We start from the raw sequence: 22,262 nt of genomic DNA, 5'->3' as shown, positions 1-22,262 counted from the left end.
ACATGTTTTTGTAAATACAATAATGACATCACAGGGTAAAGATATGACCTTTCGGTATGGTAATTTTTTGCACTGTGCATCAAAAAGAGCTTGTGAAGAGCAACAATAGAGGGGTGGATGTTTAGTAAACACAGACCTGCTGGACAGGTGCTGATGCTATCTATCCACACATGGTACAAGCTGGCTGTTCGTTTTAGACTGATGGTCAGTGTCTACATTGTCAGCTCAGACCCTGAAGTGGATTTTGCAAAGACTAAAATACAATTTTACATTACTGCGGAGTAATATAATACTTGTAGCAAGACTATTAAACACGTATGTTTTGTCTTTTCTCTGTTAGTTGTTTAAGAATGTAACAATATAATATTAATGTTCATCAATGAATTCACCATAACTCACGTGCTCGCTCTTCCATCCCTTCTACAAATCACTCACCCACACAACATGTCTCTATTCCTCATTACACTAAGCTCTACGGCCCACTGGTCATGACAAGAAACTGTTGACTGTGTACATCTTTCACCCTGCATACACTGTCTGTGACAACACATCACTCTTTACCCACCCCATCACCAGATGCACATTTAACATTCATTCTGACCACTTTCATAGCTGTAATTATCTATATGTAAAGCAGCTGTCTAAACTGTTTTATAGAATTATTGTATGGTAATTCATGAAGAACAGAACAAACATATTTGTAAATGAAGAGGCTGTTTAATCCCATTTCTCTTGAGTCTTATTATCTGTTTTTGCCTTCTTGAGCTAAACCACTATCAGCGGTTCCTGGCTCACTCTTAGATTACAGTCTTTGGATAATCAACTCAATAAATAAATAGATAAATAAACTGAGTGTGTCGACTAAAGCTAAGCAGACTTTGTGTGTCCTCTAACACTAGGTACACCAGATTTTGCCTGGGCTTGGAATCAATTCTCAAGTTGCCTTCTCTTGACCTGATATAAGCACTCTACTCAGTAGCTACTGTAAGAAAACCGCCATGACCGAACAGTTCCCTTTGGGGAAAAGGAATGAGGGCAATCACGGCAAATGCTTGGTTTAAAAAAATTTGACAGCTAAATTATGCATCGTCACATATGGCAGGATAGAATCTTGGTCTAACTGAGGTTGAAATAGTTAATGATTTGCCTGGAGGGAGCCTGCATGACTGAATGTATAAGGCAGTTTATAAAGTATCAAATGGCTTGAGTCATGGTTTCCTTGTTTTCAGAAAATGCTGTACTTGCAGCTGTTAGGTTGCAATATTTTATTTTTACTGTGTATTCTTCATAAACAGCCAGTATAAAAGGGCTTTCTCTTATATCTCCATTTAGATTGTTAGACACAATCTGTTTTGAGTTCTACAGATTAAAAAAAGATGCTGGTCAAATTGGACTGCATGTATCGACTGTGTCGGACTGACAAAATAAGCTGCCGGAACTGTCAGTCTGTTGAGTTCCAAAACAATGGTCCAGCTCTAGGGCCCTAACTTAATCACACCCACAAAGGAAGCCTGTCACTAGGGCCTGAAATATTAATGGGACTGAAATCATCTGCTATTGCTCTCTCTGTCTCCCTCCCTCTTGAGCCCTTGCTCTCGTTAGGCTAACCTGATGTCTGGCAGGTACTATCATATGACAGACTAGCTGACTACGTTAAAGAGGCAGCTCTCGGCCTATCGTCCTGCTTCAACAGGTTGACTGACAGTCAAGATGGAAATGTGTAAAATGAAACCCTAAATGTAAGGCTCATTCACAAAAACTCTGATGTCCAAGCTCGAAGGATCTATATTCCACCAATGCAGTCTCAGTACCACCTGTAGTTTTATGTTAAGACACTATAGAAGAGGGATGAGAAATGTCTCTACACCCCCAATGTATTTAAATTGTTTCCTTCCTCCATCACTGGAGGTCACGGTTGACATCTGGCTATATGGTTAATGCTGTAGGAAATGGAATGGAAGTGTTCACAGCACAGGGTCAGACTTAACTAATGCATGGTGAGCATCATGTTGACGCAGACAGTAAATCAGTCCTGACCTCATGGGAAATTTAATCCTCAGTAATGGTGGAGACATCAGTACTCGTATTTTGCTTAATGGAGCAAAATACCAATGTTTATGTTCTTCAAAATAGCTTTTGGTTATTTTTATGCTCAACATGTCAGGACAACGTTTTTACCACTGATCCAGTAACAGTTCTTAACCTACAGGATGGTGAATGTTTATGACAGTGCTGATGGCTGAGCAGCAGTAAGTGTGTGAAAATGTCCGTATATATTACCTTGACTATTGGGTGGCCTCCTGATGCTGCTTTGACAGCTCCTCGGCTGCCCTCGGTCTCATAGTGTGCTCGGTGATGGGCTTTTGGTTGCACCTCTATCTTCAAATCATATTGGCCAAACTGGTTAGGTAGTGGCCAATCTAGAGGAGGCAGCGAGGAGGTCCTGAGCAGAGAATATCACAGGTCAAAGCATGAACACACACAGAGGAACAGAATATTACAACCTTTTTAAGAATTTTGTTGGATAAAATGTGGTTAAATGTTGCATTTAAATGTTGACCATGAACCTGCTCAGGATCTTTTTTTCCACATAAATATTTGCAGTGATGTTGATATTTTAGCAACTCTAACAGCTTTAAGTTTCCCCTCAGAAAACCGGTCTGAGTACTTACACCTTCATATTTTCCATCTTTCAACCTTTTCTGTGCAGATACTGTAGGCTAATCCCTCTAACATTACAAAGAAGGGGCAAGTGGGACAACCCTCTCTCTGTAATTTATTTTTGATGACAATGACATGTCTGAATGCAGCTCAACAACATATAACTGAAAAAGAGTGGCATTCCCCTCTCATGGTCTGAGACAGTATAACAGGGGCTTAAATACTGGTACAAACTGCAACGCATCAGCACCACCAGACAGTGAATCACTGGACTGCCCACATATATAAATACTGTTCTTAAACCAAAATGCTTGTAATAGGTCATGTTAAGACTTTAAGGTTGAATCATTTTCTATGGGGGACTTTTTTTTCTGAGTCTTTACCCGTTTACTGTGTGGATAAATGAATAGGTGTTAAGGTGAGTGTGTGTGTCAGACGGTGAGTACATTTTTTGTGGGTGTGTATGTGTATAATGTAGTGTAGAGTGTGTGTATTTCATGTGTAGTGCACCACAGGGCTGGCATTGTGTGTTTTTCCTCCATGTCTTTTTTTTATCTGTGCAGGCCACAATCATATTTGAACAGCTGCACTCGAAAATGAAACACTCAATGGCCCTCTCCACAGAGAAACAGGATCTCTGAGTCTGAGTTCATTAGATCAGTTTATGCCCAAAATATTTTATACACTGGAATAAAACCATTAGTATGAAGGCTTAGCCTTTTCCCAACTCAACAAGTGTGGTTGATTATTAGTTATTCAATTATAGCTTCAGTGTTCAATAGTTTTTGGCATCATTGAGCTATAATTCTGTAACTGTAATGCAAGTGGTCATGGAGGAAATTAGACTTCCCAAAACTCTGAGTATTATGAGCCCAAAAGTATTTTATTCTGCAACTGAAACTTTTTATTCTAATCGGTATTATATGTAGCACTTTTTAACTTGGCTTGTAGAATACACCACAATGTAAACCCCTGTCATACACATTCAAGGTATGCTGTAATGGCGCTACACAATGATCACGGACCACTGTAGGATGTGGTGCACAATGTCACATGGTGGAATAAGTTTTTATTTTGTTCATTCCAAGATGGTGAAGGCTCCTAGCATGCAAACCTACTGAGTCTACACTATGTGACAGATAGTTGACACTAGAAATAATTTTTAAGGGAAAGTTTGTAAAGTTTTCGCCAGCATGGCTGATTTCTTTAATTCTTCTTGTTCCAAATGCCTGTCAAGTGCTGGCTACGTGCAGACCAATCTAAGCAGACTGAATTAAAGACATGTGAGTAAGGTTTTCATAGATTAATTTTTTTTTCTTCAAAAAAAGGAAAATACGAGGAATAACGCATTTTGGAACTGAAGGGCATTCAGAGCACATACCTCAGCCGAGGTCCCTGTAAAGAAAAATCCTCAGCTCCACCTGTTTAATGGTTTTGCTCTAAATTTTAATGTATATATCCTTGGCTCATGTACTTACCATCTGTAAAAGTTTCATGAAAAACTGTGGAGTAATTTTTGTGGACAGATGAAAATATAACCTTCTCGCTTGGTGGAGATAATAAAAAAGGAATGTTTTTGCTACTTTCTACAGATTGCAATGTTAACTACATGTACCAGGGATAATTATGATACCTTTAAATCATTGTAGCCTTTGCTTGTTTTTATTTTTTCTAATTTTTATCCTTCTACTGTTCAAAAACAATCTATAATAATGATATAATAATGAAATAATGACAATGTACTGCGTTGTCTGTTCTAAAACCGCATTCATTAGGCAGCAGCTCTATCTTAACTCTTTAACACAGTGTGATAGTGGCATCCTAACCTTAATGTTTTGCTCCAGCAGCCATGACATAATCACCCAGGAAGTGCTGGTTTGCATGGCTGCTACGGTAACAGGAGTTGAGAAGGACAGAGGAAATATGAGCTTTGTGACGAAGCAAAGCAGGTTAGCCGGCCTATGGCCTGACATAGCATAACCTTTCTCAAATTTCTAAGCCATGTGGGCTCTCAATGTAGTCACATTCCAACAGCCTAGTCTTCTCTATAGTCTTCACTGTCATAAAGCAATTGTTCATCAGTTGGAGCAGAACCTTTAGAAGTCATGAGAAATCACGCCTTTTTCTTAAGTTATGGAAATTAAATAAAATAAACTTAAGCTTAAATGTACAGAAGTAATAGAAGCACATATTTGTAAGCTTTTTGGTTTAAATCTCTCAAAATACTTTAAGCAGTCCTCACTGTGTGTCTCACAATGTTGCAACATTTTTTTCATGGTTATTGAAGTCACAGTTCCAAATAAAATTTACGTAAAAATCTAGCCCAACTATACAGTAACAACATCCTACATTCATTCTATGGATGGAGTGTTTACTTGATAGAATAATTACTTGTAGATGAATTTACTCTGCTTACTGACTGTGCTGTAGTTGTACACATTTGCCCATGAGTAATGTTGGTCTACTGTTTAGATAAACATTTGGGGAGAAACTCATAGCAACATCATAATAACTCAGTGTTAAAAAAAAAACTAGGACTGAACTGTGAGGAGACCCTTTGTCAAAAGGTCAAAGCTTTAACACTCCTCCAGTTTTTTTTAGCCCACCCACTCTAACTCAAACCTGTTTTACCTGAGCCATCTGTTGAAAACACCATCGACTCACATTTGCTTATGACATCGTTCAGCAGGCAGGAGACTCAAGTCACATGTGAACATGCTTGTAGATTGTCACTGGTAAATCATTCCATTACCTATAATGACGACTTACTAAAGCAGTCAACAATTTGACAAAAAAAAGACAACAATAATGATATTGACCAATTTATCAGCTATGAGATTTCTCCTGCTCCTGCTTTCTCCAAGTGTTATCATGTCACTCATTAAAATTCCAGTCTTGGTCAACCTCCATAAAACACATAAAATATACAGATTGTTTTGTGTAAAATATAAATTAATTACTTAATTCATGGGCATTTCAGATATTATTTTTGTTGCTTTCTTCACTAAAATGACAGAATTTGAAAATATACACCTTCCGTCTATCACATGACACATAGTAAAGTGGTATAATCTGATCCATGATGTGTCTAATGGTATCTGATCAGCGACTGGTAATTACAGCTGTCAGTCACATATTTCACTCCCCCTACTTTGAAAATGAGTCTGTCACTGGGTAGATTTTCTACAGCCTGAAAATAAAGGGAAACACTAGATGAAGAAGTCTCATGTAGTCTCAGGCCACTCGCCTATTTACGCTAAAAAACTATCAAGCACTGCAGCTTTAACACAGACAAGGGTGTAGAGATCAAAAGGTTGACACTTACCCTGTTATTGTCTGGAAAATGTTTTGGTCTCTGTAAGTAAGAATGTCTGTTATGTCTGTCTGTGTGTGATGGCCCCCTTGCCATATGTGCCCTGTGCTAATTTACAGCGCCAGAGGCCACTGCATACAAACAAGGCCATGTCTTCATCTGCTGCACACACACAGTTCTCCTAAAATATCAAATTATGGTTTCCTGATTCTAATATCTTCATAATGTGGAGTTTGTACATGGGTATTTGTGTAGTTTTTCCTGTTCTGAGGAGGTGGTGTGTACTTTTTCATTCACCTGTGTTTACTTTCAAACTCTAATAAAATTGTATTACTGTACAGTTTAAATATGTCAGATTTATATGGCTGATATAAAGCTCAAAGTCCCTTAGCTAATGAATATTTATCTATAAAGTTCAATCAACGAGCCTAATACTCATATGTGATATGAGATTATAGCACTGTGATGTTTACACTTCTCTTCTAGATCAAAAAGGTATTTCAGTGTTTATGACAGCTCAGAACACTCTATAAAAACATTTGCTAGTGAGGTGTATTGTTTATCCTTGACCCACTAATTGCTTTTAAGATTGACGCTTTGCTGTGTTAACAAGTGCGGACAATATTAATAATTCACAAACAGATAAAGCGAGTTATCTTCACACCACCTTATGTTTTTGACTCTTACATAAAATACTTTTAGAAATGTATTTCAAACTTACACTGTACAACTATTGCCTAGTGATACAAACAGGAAGAAGACAAGAGAAAGTGATTGCAGAAAGTTGTTTCAACTAGTTGTGAAATTATCTGAAAACACATTTGCCAGCTGAAATATATGCACATATTTCTGACTTAACAAGCCAGTTAATTGTCATTAAGCATTTTTTTTTTGATAGAATTAAATAATTACAATTTTTAAAACATAATCATTTTCCTGCCAAAAATCATCAAATCATCAGCAAATTTACCTGAAAATAGGAGTATGGCCCGGCTTGGGTTTATTCCATGGGAAATGTGACGGCACTGAGAGGAATTGTTCACCAGGTCCATCCTTCTTCAGGCTGTGCAGGGCTTCATCCGAAGGAGAATCTAGATTAGGAGACATATTCCCTTGGTCATCCAGTCCCATGTCCCCTTTCCCAGTTTGCATAGCTGTTCTGTCCTGTGAGGTCTTCCTTGTCTTGGATGGGATGTCTGCCTCAGATGGGCAGCACTGGAAGGGTGACATGCCTACAGAAGGACTGCCAGCCCAGGTGTCCTCTGTCACACTTCCCCTTGGTGAAGGTCCTGGCGTGGGCGTGGGTGAACGATGTGGAGACACTGAGCCTGGGTAGCAGATGTCAGCGCTAGAGTGGCGCCTTTTCCCACAGGGTGAGGTGGGGCGTGAGGAAGGCCTGGAGGGAGGCCTTGGGCTGAGCCAATTTTCATCAGTGACACTAGTGCGTGGTGAGTGGCAGGGGGACTGCCGCGGTGACAGGCTGATGGAGTGGGAGTGGTGCACGAAGGCGGGATGGTGGTGTTGCCATTGGGGTTGCTCCTCCAAAACCCCTCCACCAGTTTGAGGGGAGGCACAAACTGGAGAGGTGAGTGGGGAACCCAGTGTGAAGCGGGCAGCCGCTTCATTTAACTCCGAGTCCACGTCATCATAGACATGTGAAAATGATTCACAGGAGGAGGCGTCAGAGAACCAGCTCCTAGAGGAGAGGCTGCTGCATGGGCTAGGGCTGAGGGAAGAGTCCCTGTATGAGTGGTCCAGGGGCAAATACAGGTGGTCTCTGGACAGTGGCCTGTCACCATGGTAATCCCCATCAGGCCCATTTGCCCTCAGGTCCTCCTCACTGGCATCCATCTCCTGCTGGCAGCTAGGAGAGATAGAAGTGATCTGGATACTGGGGCATTCAAAGGCCTTTGGAGCCTCCACAGGAGCAGAGGGCAGCAGCGGAGAAGTGCCATATTTTGAGTCTTGCGCCTCAAAATTGGGGGGCTCAGATCCCTGTTTGTGTGACTGAAGGCGCGGAGGAGTGTTGATGACCTGTGAGTGGGTCTGCATGCCATGACGAGGCAGGCCAATAGACTGGTGGTTGGTGACGATAGACTGGGGCTGGCCCACATTTAGGATGTAGAATGATGTGTTGTCGTCAGGCTCCAGATCTAAAAAAAACAAAAACAGAGGAATAAAATGTAATGATGTTGTCTTTTTCTAATTGTTCCTCAGTTTGACCCAGTTCATCTTCACAAATAGTGAAATAAATATATTCATTGATTAATATGCCCTCAAACCTTTTGTATTTGATGAAGGTGAGTGCTCTGTGCAGGTGTAAATATAACATTATTCTAAAGATCTTAGCTGTATTATGGCTCCTAAAGCATATGAGTGGAACAGTATATTTCAAGTTGTGTTTTTGTAGGTGACGCAAAACACCAATATAACAAATTTATCAGTCAACTCCACCTACCCCACCCTTTAATTATCCCCACCACGGTCATAAATCACAGGTCACAATTACAGCAGTCATTAATAGACTGGGCTCATAGTCTACTAAACTGACTATTGCTCTGACTCTTTTTCGAATATGCAAATTAAGTCATATTTTGTTTTTATGTATATGTATAATTTTTCATGTTTTCTTGACATGTGTTTTCTTTCTAAGCACTGAAGTAGGATTATTTTGTTTGTTTTGTTGCGTGTTCTAAATAAACTGAACTGACCTTTATGGAGAATAACTGATAAATGATATAACTGATAACTGTATTAGCACGTTTACTAACTGGTAATACATTCCTCATCCTCCTGTGTCCTCTTCACATAGCACTGCAAGGACAGCAAGTGATTCTCTACAAAAATTGGGGGAAAAACTGACATGGATACACCCAAGTGTGCTTAAGTCCTGGGTTTATGCTGGGGATTGAAACCAGTTTTCAGGAAATTAAGAGTGTTGCTGGGTGACAGGCAGCCATACAGGCATTGCTCCAACAGGGATAACCGATGAATAACGCTACTCAGGAAACAAATTCACACAACGGTGCGTGCAGTCGGCTGTCATCACAGCTAGTGCCGGCAGGCTATTTATACCAAAGGTCATCCGGCACAGGCAGCATGTACACACATAAACACACACCCACACAAATAAACAGACAAGAGCCCATTGTCCACTTTGGCACTACTCTGTTAGAAGTTATTGATAAACTTTCAATGGATATGCTCTGCTGCTCACATCGAGAGTAACTCCCTTCCCAGTGTTTCACATGTGACAAGTTCATTTCAAAGAGAAATGTAGACAACAGAAATGTAGGAAACTAACATATTAAAGTGCTTTACATTACCTACACAGTTTGTATCTCATATTAAGTATTAAAAAGATCATTTAATTTGATAGTCAGTGTTTGTGTAATATAAAGAAAATCTTCACATGTAACTTTATTTAAACTTCTAATAAATTAACTGTATTTATGTTCTTCAGAAAATTGCAAAAAGCCTGAGGCAGAAAGTATAGGCCAGCATTTAGCTGAGCTAAAACCACAGCATAACGTGTACAGGATAACATTGTGAAATCATTACACAACACTTCCCCATTTTCCTAAAATATATCAACTTGCCTAAAAATAAGGGACGTTTTTGTTACCGAAAATTACTGAATATTTTATGTATTGGTACAAATTTATATTTGTTAAACTGTCAAGCACAGAATAATTGATTACAACATACTAGAGCAATTCTTAATTATGCATTTCCGAGTGAATAAGAAGAAAAAGAAAGCAACAAAAATATTGTTAGAAAGAAGTTAAAATTAAAGGGGATTTGGGAGTGTGAATATATGGCGCTATTCTACCCCTCTCACCAACAACACCGACAGAGGCGGTGGCAGGGAGCTCTTTATTTATAGCTGCTCAGCTTCGCACTGGCCCTGCCTGTCTGTCACAAGACCCAACAGTGGATCCTCTGACGACAGCATCTGACTGACAGGGAGCAAGAGAAGGACGACAGAGTCAAGAGGAAGAGAAAAAGGCGAGCAAAAAACTAAAAAAGAGCACCATATTATATTGCCGTGCTAAATTACAACAGCGAGACATCATGGAAGGGAAGAGAAAAGAGCGAAAGGGGAGAGAATGCAAGATCAGACGGCTCAAACACAGTCATCTTAATGGAGGAAAGCACAAGATTTGCAAAGGCGTCACTATATTGTACTATACAACCACACAATGCTCACAGATAACAAGTGTGACAGTTTCTTTCTTGTGTTGGTACTTCTTGCCCCATTAAACATGAAGTTGAAAACACAAACTTTACATATACTTCTCTCGGGTCGGGACAATCCAATTCACTGAGTGAGTGAAGGGGGACTACAGAGTTAATCACATGCAAATGGGTCAAATCTGCAGCTCTATTTACCTCTAAAGAATCTGTTCTGTTTTAGCTGTTATTAAATAAAGACTGAAGTTAACTCTCATGTTTAATTTGGATGTATACTTCTCAAAAGACATGAGAACAACGTAAGATTGCTCACTTATTACTTCCATAATCAGCTTTGAAAGAGCAATGTCTTTATTTTCTTTTTTTTACTGTTTGCTGAATTGGGAAAGAGAGTTTGTAGAAACATAAGTCTGACCTAGTATACCTACTACAATTCCCAATGTAAGATCACTGTATCCACAATTAGATAATTTAGCATTCATTTTATAGAGATTAAAAACATAAACACTGCAGTTTTATGCCCCAGCAAACCACCTGATGGATGACTGTCAGACATTTTCTAAGAAGCAGCAATCACTAGAAACAGGCAGGCCGCTCATTCATTTCCTAAGATGCAGTCATCACAAACACAGACCATAGATCATATGAGAGATGTAGACACAGTGACACCACGCACTGCGTCTTTAACTCTCATTCTGAAGCAAAAAATAAGCATTTTGGTAATCACCATGTTGACTTGGGAGTCAGAAGTCATCATATTTGGACAAAGCGGGCAGAGATGGGTTTAGCACCATGAATGATGGATTACTGAACAAACAATTCATCAAACAAAATAATTTGATGGTCTTGATAACATAATTTATCCTTCACAACTACAGCTATGAAAAAATATGATGTTTTTCAATATAAAGCGGTACCAAAAGTCTAACTCTCAAGCCTGAGGCTGTCAGTCAAAGCTTTGTATTAGTCATGAAATCTTTTTAATGGAAAAACAATTTTAAGATAGACCACCAGAACAATAATTAGCCTAAAGGGTGCATATGAAATGAATAAGACCAGAATGATTCCTGGCAAAAAAACAAGACTTCATATTTTAGAAAAATTTCAATGTAAGTCTATGAGAGCCAAAGAGAGCCTTTGAAGCCAGTGTCTAATGTCTGTCAGATATATTACACTTAAGATCCTTCTACATTGGCTTCACTTTTGAGGCCTGGCCTTTGGTAAAGGTTAAATATGTAACATTTCTCAGATGTCATCTGTAAACACAGCATTCAAACCTTACCCTCCTCTCTGGTCAACAAACAAGTAAGAGATCTGTCAAGAAAGCTACAGAGAGAATGAGGTGAGGGAGAGGTGTTGGAAAGGGACATACCATAGATCAGAAACAGTATTTCCTAAGTATTTTCTGAGAGTTGCACATCATTTTCGTTCTAAAACATAAAGAAATATACCCACATCTTCACACAACAATAAGGGAAGGTTCTGAATAAATGCAAACAAAGCACATACTTCATCCTGTCTGCTGTTGCTGAGAGATCCACGTAACTCTTTGTGTATTTACTAGAGATTGTTTTGGCTGCAAAACAATGAGAGGAGACATCAATGTAACACAAGTTACTGGGTTTTATAGAGTTCGCATGCGCACCCTGTGCTTCACTGTTACTGGAGGTACACACCCACTGGGCAAAGGTCCACACCCAGAAACATGTCAAACACAGCAAAATATGGCAGAGGGAATTGTTTCTGCAAGTAAGTACACAACCACACACTTCTAGCAGGTCATAAGTGATTGAATGGGAATATTATGTTTTATGGCTCTATACGTCATTATATTTTACCTTCAAGTACACACATACAACATATTGTGTAGTACAATATGATCTGTGTTGACCTGGTGGTAGTAATAGGAGCAGTAAACCTTTACAGGTCTCTCACTCTGTTTCTTGGCCTACTCGGATAACAGATTAAAAATCCCTATGCTGTACTGTATTTCAGAAGCAATCAGTAGAATGATGTTACTTTAACAAACTTCAAATTATTTACTAAAATATTTATTTTTGTATGTTCGTCTCATAAAACCCATCTCTTACAGGTAAATGGCTGCATTGCAAAGATACAGTGGGGCAAAAAAGTATTTAGTCAGCCACTGATTTCATAAGTTCTCCTACTTAGAAAGATGAGAGAGGTCTGTAATTTTCATCAGAGGTACAATTCAACTATGAGAGACAAAATGAGAAAAAAAATCCAGGAAATCACATTGTAGAATTTTTTAATAATTTATTTGTAAATTATGGTGGAAAATAAGTATTTGGTCACCCACAAACAAGCAAGATTTCTGGCTCAGACCTGTAACTTCTTCTTTAAGAAGCTCTTCTGTCCTCCACGCGTTACCTGTATTAATGGCACCTGTTTGAACTGGTTATCTGTATAAAAGACACCTGTCCACAGCCTCAAACGCTCAGACTCCAAACTCAACCATGACCAAGACCAAAGAGCTCTCAAAGGACACCAGGAAGAAAATTGTAGACCTGCACCAGGCTGGGAAGAGTGAATCTACAACAGGCAAGCAGGTTGGTGTGAATAAATCAACTGTGGGAGCAATTGTAAGAAAATGGAAGACATACAAGACCACTGATAATCTCCCTCGATCTGGGGCCCCACGCAAGATCTCATCCCATGGGGTCAAAATGATCATGAGAACAGTGAGCAAAAATTCCAGAACTACACGGAGGGACCTGATGAATGACCTGCAGAGAGCTGGGACCAAAGTAACAAAGGCTACCATCAGTAACACACTACGCCGAGAGGGACTCAAATCCTGCAACGCCAGGCGTGTCCCCCCGCTTAAACCAGTATATGTCCAGGCCCGTCTGAAGTTTGCCAGTGAGCATATGGATGATCCAGAAGAGGATTGGGAGAATATCATGAGGTCAGATGAAACCAAAATAGAACTTTTTGGTAAAAACTCAACTCGTCGTGTTTGGAGGAAGAAGAATGCTGAGTTGCATCCCAAGAACACCATACCTACTGTGAAGCATGGGGGTGGAAACCTCATGCTTTGGGGCTGTTTTTCTGCAAAGGGGACAGGACAACTGATCCGTGTTAAGGGAAGAATGAACGGGGCCATGTATCGTGAGATTTTAAGCCAAACCTCCTTCCATCAGTAAGAGCATTGAAGATGGAACGTGGCTGGGTCTTCCAGCATGACAATGATCCCAAACACACCGCTCGGGCAACAAAGGAGTGGCTCCGTAATAAGCATTTCAAGGTCTTGGAGTGGCCTAGCCAGTCTCCAGACCTCAACCCCATAGAAAATTTGTGGAGGGAGTTGAAAGTCCGTGTTGCCCAGCAACAGCCCCAAAACATCACTGCTCTAGAGGAAATCTGCATGGAGGAATGGGCCAAAATACCAGCTACAGTGTGTGCAAACCTGGTGAAGACTTACAGGAAATGTTTGACCTCTGTCATTGCCAACAAAGGTTATGTTACAAAGTATTGAGTTGAACTTTTGTTATTGACCAAATACTTATTTTCCACCAAAATTTACAAATAAATTCTTTAAAAATCCTACAATGTGATTTCCTGGATTTTTTTCTCATTTTGTCTCTCATAGTTGAAGTGTACCTCTGATGAAAATTACAGACCTCTCTCATCTTTGTAAGTAGGAGAACTTGCAAAATCAGTAGCTGACTAAATACTTTTTTGCCCCACTGTAAGGGTCATGCAGGGGCAACCATTTTACCTGGCCCACCGCCCTCTCACTGACCTGGGATAAGATTAGCCTGCTACCTAAAACCCTCCAGCGTGCTAAAAGAGGTGGGAGATGGGAAACCCCCATGTCAGAGCCAAGCCCCAGTCAACTTAGGACAGGAGGAGAAGAGAGAAGAAGTAAGCACATGAGAGGATACAAAAGGACACAAGGACATGAGGAGAGGAGAGGAGAGGAGAGGAGAGGAGAGGAGAGGAGAGGAGAGGAGAGGAGAGGAGAGGAGAGGAGAGGAGAGGAGAGGAGAGGAGAGGAGAGGAGAGGAGAGGAGAGGAGAGGAGAGGAGAGGAGAGGAGAGGAGAGGAGAGGACCAGATGAGATGATGAAGAAACCAAAGGGGACCCAAAGAGAGGATGAGGAGACCAGAGGACACGAGAAAAGAGAACATAAAGGAGAGAAGACAGGAGGACAGAAAAAACAAAGAGAGGACAGGAAGAAACCACATCAGTGGACATGACATGAGAGGACTGGACACAAGGGAACACAAGAAGACACAAAGACAGAGGAAATGAGAAGAAGGAGACAAGAGGAGAGGAGAGGAAATGAGAGGAAACAAGAGGAGAGGAAATGAGGTGAGGTGAGACCAAAGGAGGAGACAGAGATCAGATGGGATGAAACAACACAAGACATTGTTACTGTTGTTTTATCAATGGCCTTCATTGCAAAACCCCTGCACCGTTCCTGAAAGCCCAGTGCGTCAGACACTCCTCAAGTGTCCATACATCAGACAGCCAATCCGTTTAAATAAAGATCTCTAAGAGGCTTTGCTGTACCTAAGCTAATAATAGCTCCGCCTCACTGGGATGTTTCAGTGAAGCGCAGATTGGTGGATGTTTGTGACACACCACAAAGACCATTGTGTTCTCACGGTAACCACGGGGAACAGCCTGACCCATTGGTGATGGTGGCATCCACTTTGGCTCCTTGACACAAAGCTCAGCGGGCCTCTGGCTGACCGTCAGTCACACTGCCTGGGGATTCTCACAAGGGGGATAAGCCGCAGAGACTTTGTTTGTTCATCCCTCCTCCTACTCTCACTGCTCCTGAAGTGTGTCAGGGTCCTGTGACCGGCAGTGACACACAGGCCCACATTCTGAGAAAGCCCAGTTACTACAAAGGCAAGGAAGGATTTGTCTCTCACTGAGAGGATGACAAGCTCATTGCTGCTGCAGGTTCCTGCTGGTGCACCCACGTTCTTGTTGTGTCTCTGTCTTTGTATGTATACTGTATGTGCTCGTGCATGGCCAAATAGTGTGGGTGGTGTATGAATGTGTGTTCCTGTATGCCTGTGGTTGTGCCTCCGTGCCTTCCTGTATCTTTTTGCACGTATTATAGGGGTGCAGATGAGTATACTATTGTGTGTGTGCGTGTGTGTGTATACACGCTCCCAGCAAATATTACTGGCTTAGGTTACCCACTAGTCCCAACACCATGTGGTGCTGAAGCTAGAGAGTAACCTAAGCCAGGGTTCCCTTTGTGGTGGGCAAGCAGGTTGATTAGAACAGGCTCTGCTTACATCCCCTGTACAGAAAGCTTTGTGTTCAGCCCAGTCTCCTCTTTCAACTCTCCTCAAGCGCTGCTGACCAACAGACCACAGCAAAAACTGTGCCAACACACCCTGTATTATAAGCCTCCTGGGGATAAAAAGAATATACCTCAGATTAATGACAAATTAGCACTTATAGATGGAAATTATTGTGCCTACTCATTGATTTTTTCATTTTTTTATCCAAATGTTAAAGAGGTTAATTCAAGCAAATTGATGTCTGTGGAAATTACTTGGTATTTGACATAAATTCTAAATGACAATAGACACCAACTGTATAATTAGTGTTTCTGAATTTTTTAAATCATCTTGCAGTTTTCTTTGTCATAGAAACCTACAGGCTGTCATTAAGGTCACAATGTGTCACACTCCATTTATTGTGAACCACTCACTATCTCTATGATTGTTCAAGCACAAAGTTATGAAGATACAAAAATTCACAGGCTACATGGTAAATAAAATAAACAGAAATAATGCGAATGTTCTTCCTGTATACTTCTCATGTGGCGTACTTAAAAGTTGCATTTGTTCATTCAACACACCAACACTTACTCCTACTCACCGTTGATGCTGCTTCTGAGGTGAGATTTGAGTGGTAAGTACCTAACATAGTGCTAAAGCAGCGCATGACTTTCATCACAAATTTGTCTTCAAATTTGTAAAACCCCAGTGATAGCCTAATTATCAGTAATCCTTTAGTCTTTCCATGCTTATGCACCTAAATCACTTCCCTCTCAGTGAACAACTTCAAAGATGACTCCATCACAAGAGGTCTGTTTGTTTACACACCAAACCAATATGTCATTCAGGCCTTTTTGGATATTTTGTCATGAAGTGCATTGTGGGAATGGGAATTCCACGCAGCCGCAGTAGCAACAAACATGGAGACAACAAGCAATGAAAACGTGTCCGCTACTGGGTCCGAAGAAATGGAAGGAATCACTGTTAGACAATTGTCGTCTTATAATATGGGGTGTGTGATCGTGAAAAACAATACTTAGACATCAGTTTCATGGCATTTTCAGATTATGTCATTGTGTAGGCTCATCATACATGCCTTGCAAGCATACAGGGTATGGCTGGGCCCTCACCGCTCACTTGCTTCTTACAGTACATGTATGATAAGCCTACACATTGACATATTCCGAAAGTGCCATGAAACTGATGTCTAAGTATTGTTTTTCATGATCACACACCCCATATTAAAGACAACAACACAGAAAGACTAATGGATTAGTGATTATGAGGCTATCACTCGGGTTTTACAAATTTGAAGAAAAATTTGTGATGAAAGTCATGCGCTGCTTTAAATGTAATCCATCTGAATCATAAAAATTGCAGAGGAGCTGAAAACAACAACATGATAAGTGGCACTGATAAGGCATTTTAAAGACAATCGATATTGGTAGAAGTTGGAAATAAGAAATACAGAATTTGCTCAAATGGTGCAAATGCTTCCTGATCTGTCTGACCTTACATCATATTTTTTTAAGTATAGTCTGTATCCCCGTCTGTTTCTGTACCACCTTTTTTGCATCTTTTTTTTTACATAATCTCTATGCTGCAATTCTTTGTATTATAATCACCACAATTAAGTTAGAACACAGCCTACATGTTCAACAATATACACACAGGGCACTTTCATTCTAAGTGCCTACTGTATGTGCACAGTATATATGGTACTGAATATTGTGATTTAACATGTGACTTATATAACACTTTACGGTCCATAGTCTTTTTCCCAGTCACAGTTAATTCACTTAGTCTCTTTTTATACTTATGTTTACTCTATTTCCTTTTGTTTTACCCCTAATTCTACCGTGGAAGGAGGGATAGCAGACAAGAATTTCAGTAGTATTTCAGTGGGACTGGCTCTTTGGTAGACAGAAATTGGTTGTGTACCTAAAAAACTACTATTATTACAATTATTCACAAATATTAATGAACTATTTACCTACTGCTTTTAATTTGGCAAAGATATACAGATGAAGGTGTCTCAATAAGTTTGAACAAACTTTAACAAACTTTTCTTTATATTTGGGTTGATGTTAATATTTGTACTGATTCCTACCAGAGATCTAAAAAGACATAAAATCCTTTCCCCTGGGTTTTCCAAGAACTCCGTGGCTGGCTGGCTGCCTACATTTCTAAACACAGAGCCAGTGACGCACACGCTCATACGTATTGTAAGGGTTAGCCTACACCTGTGGCTCTAAAGCCTGCTCACTGGGTTGCTGCCAAACCTGCTGGTGATCCCTGTGTGTCGGTGGTTGGGTATGTGTACATCTGAACATCAGTGAAGATGACAGAAATCAAATGTACAATAAAAGAGATTGAAGTGTGGGGTAGAGCGGTCTAAAATGATGATCAAATCAAATGATCAAATAAACAGAGGTATAGTGCTGATTCTAATCTGCCACCTGCAGAGTCTTGTTATTGTCTTATCCTGTAATGTTATGTTAGGGTTACATCAAAAGGCCTTCCTGTATCGTCACGGCATACACACCAGCCAACAGAGGCTTAAGCATGGCAGCCTAAGCCAATGTTAACATATGCCGGCAGCTAAATTAAGCTCCTAATTAACAATCTCATGCCGAGATAACATTATGGGATAAACATAGAGTACAAAATAACCACCTGAACTAAATACACACCAATGCAAGGTTCCTTTTCAAACACAACACTAACTGTCTTTAAGGTACACAAAAGGAGTCCTGTAAAAATACTGCAGGACGTTGACTTGTAGTTATTAAATACAGCAACAAACATTATTCAATTCAACTGAAGTGAAAAAAAAAGAAAATAAATGAGGAAATAGCTGAGAAATTGACATTTGAGAACAAAACAAGACATCGACTGTGAAGACCAAACAATGATCACATAGCCATGTCCACACAAAACCCCATCTTTTCCTATCCAATCTTTTTCTTTGTCATTTTCAAAAAAGTGTTCAGGAAATATCTGCGTCCACATGAAACCACTGAAAACAACTGACAACAATGTAGTACAAATGCCAGGCCTGTATGTGGTGTTGTAATGCTCTCGCAAAAAACAGAGAAGAACATGTGGAGCATGCGTATAAGGTTAGCTTGGTCCTACAGGGTCTGGTCCCTTCTGGTTGCCCTTCTCTGTAGTAGGTCCAAGAGCATGTAGTGAATATTGTTAGCTATGGCTGTTTTTTTTGCTCACTGTAATGAAAGAGTAGCCCAAGATTTTTGATTCAATGTTTCTAATAAGCTCAATAGCTGTTGTAGCATGGACACTACTCTGTAATCCACCGTTGTTGTTGTTGTTGTCGTTGTTGTTGTTGTTGTTATTATGAAATGGCATCTTGCTTCCAGGGTGAAAGGATACAGAGGTGGGGATATGAAATCATTTTTTTAGAAAAATTGCGGTTTGGTCGTACAGATGAAGACTGGCATTTTCAATTTTATGCACTCTGGGACCCAGTTTCAAAAAGTTGCAGTTTCAGTGACTGAAAACACTGGTTTCGTGTGGACGAAAGGCCTATCCCATACAGAAATTCTGCGGATACGACCAAAACCATCTTTGTATGGACAGAGCCATATTTAGCTCAAGACGAACATGTAAAGATCCAACAGGAAACCAGGATTTCAGGTCACAGGCTAATAAAAGTAGTGGTGTTAACACTACTACTACTGTGGTGGCCCGGTAATTGAGAGATTAAGGCCATCAAACGAATGTCACCGATTCAATTACCACTGTCACATTCCTTCGTTGCAGTTCTTTTCTTTTCCTTTTCTACCCCCCAAAAAACAACGGGAATAGTGCTATTTAGAAAAAAGCAAAAAAGGAACTCCCAGTGTTTAGTCTGTCACATTACATTTATCAGGAATTACAGCTGCATGTTGTCAAAATAAAATGCACTAATGAACTGCACAATATGTAGGCCTATGCAGGACAGGTATTGATAAAAAAACGCAAAAGACCAAAAATGCACTACTAAGAGATGGAGAACTGAGTCTCAGAAGGAACAGACCCAATATCATGACAGAAAATATCACACATACTTGGCAGGTACAAGCAAAACCAAACTAGAGCTGTTTATGTTCTCACTTATAATTTAATTTTTGCTATTACATCCTGAAATTGAGCAACTGGCAAAGTCCCCAACTTTTCTAGCATAAACACAAAACTTGTCAACTGAGTTTTTAGAGAAAGGGGAATGTGTCAGAGCGGTGTAGAAGAAATTTTTGGCCTGCAAGGTGAACACAAGCAGCCTGATGGCCTGCAATAACCCAGAGCAGATAACATCAGAAGCATACCGCTAGCGGGGGTGACATTTAAACAATCTGTCAGGGCTGACTGTGCATGTGCTCGAAAAAGCCAGCCAGGTAGAGAGAGTGGCAGAGAGACAGCAAAGGACAGGGACAGGCAGGAAAACAGAAAGACATATAGAGCATATAGAGACATAAAGATAAACATGAAAGGAATACAATCTAATCTACATAAGCTAGACAGAACTATTAAATTCACAGTCACATCCTCACAACAAGCAAAAGGAAGTTTCAGGAAATAAAAACTAGAAATAGAAAAAAGAAAAATGCAGCACAAATTTTAACTCTCCATGAAGGATCAGTTATTGCTTTGACTACTTATCAGATTTTTTACACTTATTGATATTATTTTCTAATGCAATATCCAATAAGATGTAGCCTGTAGTCACCACAAGTTGCGACTAACAGCCTATCAACACAAATGACAAGATATTTATTTACTTGCTTCTGTAGAATATCCTCCTGAGACCCAGGAAGGAAAGTAAAAGTTTTTTTTACACTAAATAATTGCCTTGTTTGGAAATAGCATAATAAAACAGATACTTTTTTTTGGATAGCCCTTTGCAGTGGGCAGGTTGTTTTGTTTTTTTTGTTTTTTTAATTAAAGCTGTAAAACTCCTGCATTGCTCGGTCTCAAGAGGATGCATACTGTTGAAATATTATTGCATTTTACTTTCCTTACTTGTTCTGATGGTCTACATTTCAACAAAGTTTTAAACATTGCTCTGCAATAATCGCTGGTTTCAAATAGGTCTGTGATCTCAGCAATAAGCATCAGCCCAGAAAGAAACACATCAGTCCACTCAAGGCCCATCTTAACACACATCCTTTACCACCACTTCACATGTTCTGTTGAATTTGAGCAATAATGGTAGTGAATGTTAAGGATATAGTAAAGTGGTAATGAGAAATGCAGCGTCCTCAAATAAAAACTCCATCTGCCTTGTGTGGAGGAGAGCCTTATAGTGCACTCTATCATGGTCATAATCAGACCAACACTGACCAACAACAGGAAAATAAATACAGCCGGAAATAATTAGAGAACAGGAAGACAGCTCTCCCTCCAAAAAAAGAAAAAAGTGGAAGTGGTATATGACTGAAAAAGGACAACTCCTGAATCTCCAAAGCCTTTCCTGTAAAGTCAATTTACAGCTCTACAAGTTCATACCTGTTAACAGTCACATGTTTTCACCCTTTCTACATCCCATCGCTTTCTGTGAATAACATAGACAACAGACTTTCTTTATGTAATGTACCTAATTGACTGAATACATTTACTTTAATTTAATTTGCTTTAGTATTATTGTTTATCTGATGTGTAATTCTAAATGATGATGACACAGGTAATGGGCAGCGGTCAACCTACATCCATGGTGCATTGTAATGCCCTTACTAAACAACTGTGAAGAGTCCACATGGTCCACATTTTAACTGTGACCTATGTAGTAGTGTCCACTCAAGTATATGGGCCCCAACTGAAATGCAGACCACATGGACTATGAAGGCTGTGGTGGAAAATTGCTTTGCACCACCACAGATTAGGGAATTATTCAACACTCCTCACTGTAGTACATCACAAGTTTAAAAGCCAAAAATGGAGTCTAGCCTTTTTTTTTTCTCAAGTCCAACATCTTCTTGAATCTCACTGTGAAGACCACATCTGCTTCATCTCCAAAATCAACAATACAACACTGAACATGTAGGTCATATTTAAATATGTCACACCAGACACAAAACAGGAGTAGAACCAGAAAAAGTTCATGAGATGGAGGTGCCAATAGCTAGCGTTTGCCCGACTGAAATAAGGCTTTGTCGGGTAGCCTAAAATAAAATGGGACTGATGCCAGCTTAATCCCATGTGTAGCAAGCTGCACCTCAAAGGGGACCAACCAAAGACAGAAAGAAAAAATGAAACTAGATGCAGGAGTTGAACAGCTTTCTCTCTGGTGTAATGCAGCCTCTGACATGTTGATACAGCGCAGCCAGCGGTAGCTTTAGTTACACTAAATTTAAACTAGACAGATGCCACACATAGTTACTCATGCCTCGCCCCGGGAAACAAACGTCTCATTCATCACACTGGAGGCTGGGACCCCTTAAGTTCAGAAGGGTTAGGGGGCACCCACATGGTGATCTAGCCCCACATGTGGACCTCATGCATGACTGTCTGACCTCTGACCTCACTGTCTTTTCAGCTTGGCAACCTGTTGGTCTGTGATGTCACTTTTTCCCCCCAAACAAACAGCCTTTTATGTGAAACTCAACTATTTACAAAGTATTGCTGTCTTCAGATACTTCACAGTCACTTTTCTTCCATAAGACAGAAATCTGGTCTTATTTTTCCTTTTCTTTTTTTTGCTGTTATATGTAGTAGAAGTTGTTACAAAAAAATAACTATTTACATGTCTAGTATCAAAAATAGACTCTATTTGAAAAATAAACACCAATGCTTACTGGACAGTTCCCAAATGAGTCAAAAGCCAG

At 39.9% G+C, this 22,262-nt stretch overlaps 1 protein-coding gene across 1 annotated transcript in view; it reads right to left on the bottom strand.

Annotated features, from left to right (window-relative positions):
• The window catches only part of nfatc3a (nuclear factor of activated T cells 3a), a 70,255-nt gene that overhangs the window by 40,081 nt on the left and 7,912 nt on the right, over nt 1-22,262 (bottom strand). The window contains exons 2-3 of the mRNA XM_030163447.1: nt 6,945-8,127; nt 2,281-2,443 (exon numbers count right to left, since the gene is read on the bottom strand). Coding sequence (XP_030019307.1) covers nt 2,281-2,443; nt 6,945-8,127 — 1,346 coding nt within the window. The remainder of the gene's footprint in view (nt 1-2,280; nt 2,444-6,944; nt 8,128-22,262) is intronic.

The sequence above is a fragment of the Sphaeramia orbicularis genome, chromosome 3 (genome assembly GCF_902148855.1).
Source record: "Sphaeramia orbicularis chromosome 3, fSphaOr1.1, whole genome shotgun sequence".
NCBI classification, from domain to species: domain Eukaryota; kingdom Metazoa; phylum Chordata; class Actinopteri; order Kurtiformes; family Apogonidae; genus Sphaeramia; species Sphaeramia orbicularis.
The sequence above is the reverse complement of the archived record's forward strand: the minus strand, read 5'-3'. Positions and strand labels throughout refer to the sequence as shown.